At 46.7% G+C, this 8,448-nt stretch overlaps 1 protein-coding gene across 1 annotated transcript; it reads left to right on the forward strand.

Moving 5' to 3' along the window:
- Nucleotides 1-1,865: 1,865 nt before the first annotated feature.
- Nucleotides 1,866-5,405, forward strand: SCGB1A1 (secretoglobin family 1A member 1). The gene is made up of 4 exons (XM_069066077.1): nt 1,866-1,944; nt 2,059-2,141; nt 4,592-4,779; nt 5,249-5,405. Exons 2-4 carry the CDS (start codon nt 2,087-2,089, stop codon nt 5,270-5,272), a joined length of 267 nt encoding a protein of 88 aa, XP_068922178.1. The 5' UTR covers nt 1,866-1,944; nt 2,059-2,086; the 3' UTR covers nt 5,273-5,405.
- Nucleotides 5,406-8,448: the final 3,043 nt, after the last annotated feature.

Here is an 8,448-nt window from a genome sequence, read left to right on the forward strand (position 1 = left end):
AAAAGCTCAGTGTCATCACAAGTGGCTGTGAGGGATGTCAGGGCATAGCTGGTAGATAGAGGGGATGAGGAATAAGACTCAAGAACAGAAGGAAAGGGATCAGACAGGAGGAATTTCAACATCCTCAGAGCACATAGTAAGAACCGCATTCAGCCATGCCCCCCCCCCCCCACTGCAAGCAAAATCTTTTACAAAAGATGCCTTTTTCTTTCAGAAGGTCCTTCCCTAGGGCAGGCTTGTGGTTTTCAGCCTGTGATTATACAAACAGAACGTCAGGGACCTTTGTGGTCATCCCCCCCAAAAGTGATGTGTCACAGAGGGAGAAAGTGGCTAAGCTGAGATCTGAACCCAAGTCTTTTGACGCCTGAGCTGGAATTCTTTTCACTAAGTCTCACTGCCTGTGGTGTGGGGAGGACGGCACTGATAGCGCTCCCATCTGGACAGCACCTCATTGTTTAGAAAGCATCTTCCAAGAAGAATTCACAGTGAAAGGGGATTGCGCCCATTTTACAGAGGAGTAGATAGAGACTCCAGTGCCAGGACTCAAGTCTCCTGACTTGACCAGTAGGTCCCTGGGATCAGCAGCTTACAGGAGAAGGTGATGGCCGACTTGAGATGATGGGGTGGGTTTAAGCTTCATGAGAACCACATTTCAGATGGATTCAGCCTTGTGGAAACTCGGCCTCTCCCTCTGGTTCAAAGGTCTCAGCAATCCTGCCTTAAGGCCACCTTGTCTTGACCCATTACAGTCTGAAGAAAGAGCTCAGGTGAGAGTAGGGACTGGCTTTGGCCTTTCTTTGCATGCCCAGGATTCCAGACCCAACTCTGCACCTATGGGCTGTGTGACCTTGGCAAATTCCTTGTCCTCTATTAGCCTCAGTGTCTTCATCTGAAAAATAGCCAGGGGTGGGGGTTGCAGACTAGGTGACATTTATTAGCCTTCTTGGCTTAGATATGCTGGATTCTGTATTCTAAAGACTCGTCTCTGAGGGGCGGCTAGGTGGCACAGTGAACAGAACACCAGCCCTGGAGTCAGGAGGACCTGAGTTCAAATACAGCCTCAGATATTTAACACTTACTAGCCATGTGACCTTGGGTAAGTCACTTAACCCCAACTGCCCTCCCAAAAAAGCAATAAATAAAGATTCATCTCTCCCAGCCCTGCATTCTATGTTCCATGTGCTAAGCTCCCTCTGTTCTAGCTTCGATGTTCTTTGTCCTAGAACACAGGGTCCCACCCTCCCAGCTATTGTTCTAAGGTCTCCCCCAGCTCTGACTGTTCTATGGATATTTTATACTGAGGTCTGTGTTTTTAGCTCTCTCATTCTGTGTCCCAAAGTTCCTCCCATCTCTTACAGTCTCTACTTTATGTCATGAGATTCCTTCCATTTCTGATCAAATACATTCTGTTTTCTTCTAGCTCTGACACTCTAGATACCTTTTAGCTTTGAATTCCCATTTTCTAAGGTCTCTCCCAACTATGACATTCTGTGTTCTCAATGTATTCTAAGTAGTCTCTCAGTTCGGTCATTCTGTATTCTAATGTTCCTTCCAGTTCTGACATTCTGCTTTTTTTTTTTAATTTAATATTTGTTTTCCCAATTACATGTAAAAACAATTTTAACATTCTCTTTTTTTCCCCAAATTTTGAATTCCAAACTATCTCCCTCCATCCTCTCCCCACCCCTGCCCAAACAATCTGACATAGGTTACACGTGTTGACATTCTGAGGTCCCTTTTATGTCCTTCCCTCCCATCTTCCACCAGCGTTGGGTCCAACTAGAATGAGGCCAGCAAAGGCATGCCATGCCAGTTGGCCCTGCAGCCACCTGAGCAAAGGAGCTCTCCAGCTGTCTCTAAAGTGCTACATTCCATAGGGAAAGAGAAGCTTGATGACAAACAGAGTATTTACACTTTCCACCTAACACCTGAGTAAAGATTGAGGTAGAAGCCCTCCTACCCCCTCCATCTCCCAAGGGGAGGGTCAGGTGCTGCCCACAGGATATAAGGTCTCCCACAGACCCTGTGTGGGTTACCCTGCCTCCACCACCTTTCCAGACACAGCCCGACCAACCCCAGCTCCACCATGAAGCTGACCATTGTTTGCAGTCTGCTCGCCCTGGCCCTCTGCTGCAGCTGGGGTGAGTATGGATGGGCTTCTGGCAGGAGTAGATATGGACCAGTAGCTCTCTCGAGGTAAGGTGAGGGGACCCCCAGGCCTCCCCAAGACTCTTTCAGGGGGTTGGAGGGGTCAAAACGATTTTCATAATGATAATAAAATATTCTGAAATCTAATACAGTAAATATTGATAGACAACCCACCCAAGCCTCTGGGGGCGTCCTCGTTCATTCTGAGGAGCATATAAGGGTCCTGAGACCAAAAACGGCTGCAGCGGATGACGTCCTCCTTTCACTCCACAGTAACGTGGGAAGGGTAAGACTGGTATGCCGACATTGCAGATGAAGACGCAGAGTGATAAAACAAGCCTTGGCTTGCTTTTCAGCCTTGCCATTTAGCATGGGGAGACTTTAGGAAAGTCATTTCATTTCTCTGGGACACTTTCTCCACATCTGTAGAATGAGGGGCCTCAACTCAGTGACCTTGAAGGTCCTTTCCACCTTTCAATTGGACTTGCCCAAGGTCTGGAAGCCAGGAAGTGTCAGAGATGAGACTTGAACTCAGATCTTTTGCCTGAGTCCAGGGCTCTTGGTATCACACCATCAAGGATTTGTGACTTCCTCAGTGTCCTCTAATACAGACTGCAGTTAATTTGGTAAACAAGTCCTAAAGGTTCAGAGAAGTCAAATGTCTAGCCCATGATCACAAAGCTAGAAAATGTGAGAGACAGGATTCGAACCCAAGACTTCCTGGTTCTAGTTCTTCCTAGTTCTATCAGAACTCCAATAGCCAGTGGGTAGAGTCGGAAGGGTCAGACAGGGTCAGACAGGGTTCTCTATTCATTATCATGGGAAGACTAAGGAGAGTCGGGATTTCTATAGCACTTTCCATGAATTATCTCCCTTGATCTTCCCAAGAGCCAGAGGAGGTAAGTGCCAATATCAAGCCCAACTTAAAGAGACAAAAACCAGGGCTCAGACGGGCTGGGAGACTTAAGTGCCCAAGTCACACAGCTACTAAGTGTCTGGTACAGAACTGGAACCCAGAGCTTTCAGCACACTCACCCAGAAGCTTATCCAGATGTTCCAGCCAATTGCTACCAGCCTCTTTCACAAAGCCACAGGCAGCCTTATCTCCCTTAAGGAGGGGAGCAGAAATGAAGCTATGTGAATGACAGCTTGCCCTGAATCTGTAGGCCACAAAGAGGCTAACTTTGGGGGTCTGTCTCCATGAATCAACTCTAGGTGCTGGGGACCTTTCTGGGACTCCACAGCCACCAAGGTGGTAGAAGAAGCTGGGAGTCTGACATTTACTGATATATACCTCTATGGGTGTGTATGCCTACGGGTTTATATGCTCTTATATCTGGACACACAGATACATATTTATATATGAATAGATTTGCTGATATATGTATGTACAAACACCTGCATATGTGCTATTTTATATGCCTATATAAATATTTATCTCTATGTATATATAAAACATATGCATATTATTATAAGTGTGTGCATCGGCAGCTCTGTCTAGGTCAGGAGCCCCTACACTTTGTATGTATTTGCTGATGCATACACATATATTACACCTTTATAAGTGTATATACTATATATGCTATTATATAGATATATACGCATATAAACATATGTATTATATATAAACACATACGCATACATAAGTATACGTATGTGCATACATTATATATAAATATATACTGACTGATATCCACATATTATATAAAGCATTTTGTGACACTTGAAGGCTGGCATCTGCTTGTTTTTGTCTCTGCATACCCAGCACCTAGCATAGAGCCTGGTACCTAGTAGGCACTTAATAGGCTGAAGGAATGACCATACAGATCCTTTTATGTGCCAGGTGCTATGCCAAGAACTTCACAAATATTAGTTCATTTGATCCTCCTGTTAGATAGGCTCTGATATTATCCCCATTTGAGGAAACCTAGGCAAACAGGTTAAGTGACTTGTCCAGGGTCACACAGCTTGTATCTGACGCTGGATTTGAATTCCGGTCTTCCTGACTCTCACCTCAGTTCTGTAGCCTAGCTGTCTCCATTAGCATTAATAAACAGCATTAGCAAAGGCTTGTTGATTAATTGAGTAATCATTATTGTTATTGATATTATTATCAGCATTATTATTATACAATAATACACGAATCAGTGAATCCATGAAGTCAGAATGTCCACCTAGAGGCAACCGGGTATCACAATAGAGGACACGGTGAGTGGGAAAAACCGAGAAAAGCACCAGTTTTGTAGTCGTGGCTCCGATCTCTCTCTGACACTAATTACTGGTGTGACCTTGGTTCAGTCACTTCCCTCGCCTGGGTCTCATAGGAAAGGGCTGGACTGAGTGGCCTCTTGAGTCACTGCTAGGACCATGGCTGTCAGGGGAAGGGGGGTGGCGCAGCTGGGCCTTAATAAGGCCAGCCCCCTCCCTTCTGTCTCCACTCCAGCCTCTGTCCAAGTCTGCCCTACTTTCCCAGAAGTGGCCTACATTCTCTTCAAGGGCACACCCCAGGAGTATCTCAATGCCATTCAATGCTTCCAACCCGATGAGGCCATGGAGACAGCTGGGAATCTGCTGAAGGCAAAGGTGGACACCCTCTCAGATGTGACCAAAGTGGACATTGGGAGGCTGATGGTAACTACCGGGCTTTGGGTGATTTTATCCCCTCCTTTGGTGGTGTCTCCCTGCCTGTTAGGCTGCTGGGCATCCTTTAGGTGAAACTCCCACAACAACCCAATATTCAGGGAAGAAGAAAAGTTCCCAGGAGAAGAAGGTGTTTCCTGCCTTCTCACAGTGGCACCAGCCCAGGTGCCTCCAAAACTATGAAAAACGGGGTGGCTAGGTGGCTCAATGAGAAAGAGCACAGGCTTGGGAGTCGGGAGGACCCAGGATCAGTTCCGGCCTCAGATACTTAACACCCACACACAAAAAACTGGCCGTGTAACCTTGGGCAAGTTACTTAACCCCAATTGCTTAAAAAAAAAAACCAACAACTTTGAAAAACACAAAAAGTCACGAAGGCAGCTTTGGGTTAATTTCTCCGAGGAAATGCTCTCCAGCCAAAAGCCCCTCATCTCAGGAGCTTTGTTTTGTATTTTTTCAGGCAAAAATGTTGACCAGAACCTAATGCCATCAAGCCCATTGATTGCATTTCCCAGATCTCACCAAACACAGGATCACAGAGTGCCAGCTCTCCATGGCTTCCCGTCCAGTACTCTCCCCAGCCCAGTTCTCTGTCCTTGTCCACAAAGTAAACTGAAAGCATCTGAGTCTGTGTGTCCTGCCCTTTTCTGTCTATTCATACCCACAAAGGGAAAAGGGGGATGGGGGCGGGGGATCTGGGAATAGTAGGAATTGCTAGGTAAGAGCCTTTGGAATCCCAGGTGGCCCAGTGAGGGTTGGGGATGGAGCCTGAGGGAGTCTACAGTTTTCTCGAGGTGGAGGGTATTCAGGGTAGGAGGCAAGAGCTCAGGGCCTGACTGTCCCCTCCCCCCAAAGTCCACAGGGAAGGCACTCAGGGCAAGGCACAACAGGGACGCCCCACAAGCCAGGAACTGAAGATGCTAATACTGTCGCTCCCCTCCCCGAGTAGGCTAGGGGAACAGGTGGCAAGGGATGTCCCCAACCCACATACCCCTGCATGAGGAGAACAAAGGCTTTCTGGGAGAAGCAGAGCCAGAATTTGAACCCAAGGTCTCTAAATTCTTAGGGTTGTGATACTTCAGTGGAGGGAGTTGCCCACAGATTCTTGAGCCTGGAAAGAATCTCAGAGGCTCTCGAGACTAACCCTCTCACTTTATGGATCAGGAAACAGGCCCACAGAGAGAAAGGACCTTACTTACCCCAAATCACCAAGGTAGCCAGGCGGAATCTGAAGCCTTGTCATCAGATTCATAGATTTTGAGTAGAAGGGACATGAGAGGCCATGAAGTCCCACCCCCTCATTTTACAGATGAGAAAAGCGAGGCTTGGACACTCCTCCAAAGTCCCACAGTGGTGAGAAGCTGTGTCAGGATTCTCATCCAGGTCCTCAGGACTCCCAAGTTACAGTCGATCTACAATACAGACCTTTCCCCCTGACTCCAGACCCTGAGAGCTTTGTACTGACTGTTTGATGCTGTCTCCCTTGAGGACTAAACTGGTCCCTGCCCCACACCCAGCCATGCCCCACTGAGACTCCATTAATCACCAGCACCATGTTCCCTCCTCTCCATGGGAGGAAGGGTGGTGCAGCTGGGGCCTCTAGGCTTTTAAGCCCCCTCCCCCTCCTTCAAAAGGTTCTGGCCTTTGGCTTTTGCCTTTGATTGCTGGGATAAGAACTGTGGTAACAAGGCTGCTGGTACCCTTTGACTGATAGTGAGACTTTCCTCCCAAAATCGGGTAGACACCCATTCAGATGCTTCCTAAATCACACAGGAATCTGGGTGACTCTTATGGCCGTCATACCCCAGAGAAGTCCTACCCTGTTTAAGCAAGGATAGGTCAAACATCTCATATACTACCTTCCTTCCCTCCTTCCTTCCTTTGGTTTGTGTGTTCATTCATTCATGAAGGCTTTCTTATCCAACTACTGACATTAAAAGATCTGATGGGGGTAGCACAGGAGCAGCTTTGCCAACCCTACCTGGAGCCCTGATTCCAATCCCAGCACTATCCCTGACTAACTGTGAGACCTTAGACAAGTCACTTCAGCCTCACTCTCTTCATCTGTAACATAAAGGGGTTGCACCAGACGATCTCTAAGCTTTAATATGCTTTGATTGGGGGTGGGGGAAGGAGAGGAAAGAGGGGATGGGTCAAGGACTCCAAAGGATCACTGGGGCCAAACCACACCTGCACAAGAATCCCTCCTTCAGTGTGAATGCCAAGCCCAGCTCTGACGCCTCTGGGACCTTCAGTGAGCCACTTGACCACGATGAGCCTCAGTTTCCCCCTCTGTAAAGTGGCAGAGCTAGACTGTCACAGAATCTTAGAATCTTAGCATTGCTGGGGACCCCAGGGGCTAGCCACAAAGAATCCACACTGCAGCAGCCCCCCAAGTGCTCATCCATCCTTTTCCTGAAGCCCCCAGTGAGGGGAGCTTAGTTCCTCTGGGGGTGGGCCATTCCACTCTTGGAAACTTCTCCTGATACATTGCCTCCTCAAATTCTCAGCCCCACTCTTCCCTTTGGGGCCAAGCAGATAACGTCTAATCCCTTCTCCACATGAAGGCAGGAAGGACAATTGAAGACACCTAGCATGCTCTTCCCAGTTCCACCCCCTGTGTCTTTTTTAAAATAATATTTTATTTTTTCCCAATTACACATGAAAATAATTTCAACATTTTTTTTACTTTTGGGTTACACATTCTTTCCCTCCTTCCCTCCCCTCCCCTTTCCCAGAGATAGTAAGCAATTTAATATAGGCTATACCTGTGCAGTCATGCATAACATGTTTCCATATTAGTCATGTTGTGAAAGAAAACACAGACCAAAAAAAAAAAAGATTCAAGGAAAAAAAGCGAAAAATGGTCTGTTTCATCCTGCATTCAGACACCAACAGCTCTTTCTCTGCAGGTGGAGAGCATCGTTCACCTCCTTTGGGATTGTCTTGCTGAGAAGAGCTAAGTCATCCACAGTATGTAGTGTCCCTACAGTATTTTTGTTACAGTGTACAATGTCCTTCTGGATCTACTCACTTCCCTTCGATTCAGTTCATACAAATCTTCCTAGGTTTAGCCAAAACCATCCCCTTCATTATTCCACATACGGCAATAATATTCCTTCACAATCACATAACACAACTTGTTCAGTCATTCCCCATTTGAGGGGAAGGCCCTCAATTTCAAATTCTTTGCTACCACAAAAAAAAAGAGCTGCTATCAATATTTTTGTACAAATAGATCTCCCTTACCCCCTTTCTAAAATCTTTTTGGGATACAGACGTCATCATGGTATTGCTGGGTCACAGGTTGTGCAGTTTGATTGCCCTTTGGGCATAGTTCCAAATTGTTCTTCAGAATGGTTGGATCCATTCACAACTCCACTAATAATGCATTAGTGTCCCAATTTTCCCACATCCCCTTCAACATTTATCATTTCCCTTTTCTGTCATATTTGCCAATCTGACTAGTGCCCTACCCACAGACTTAAACATCCTAGTTTCCCCCAACAATCTTCTTCAACCTACTCCTTGAAGACCCAGACTAGGTCATAGACTTCTGAACATTCTCCATGGGGCCGCCCACTGTTGTATTCAATAAATACTTACTAAGGGATAGATCCCTGTGGCAGGGAAGCCAGGCAGCTAGGTAGCACAGTGGAG

This window comes from Petaurus breviceps, unplaced genomic scaffold, assembly GCF_028583685.1.
Source record: "Petaurus breviceps papuanus isolate PSGF00001 unplaced genomic scaffold, PetGlider_PUasm1.0 90721, whole genome shotgun sequence".
Taxonomy (NCBI): domain Eukaryota; kingdom Metazoa; phylum Chordata; class Mammalia; order Diprotodontia; family Petauridae; genus Petaurus; species Petaurus breviceps.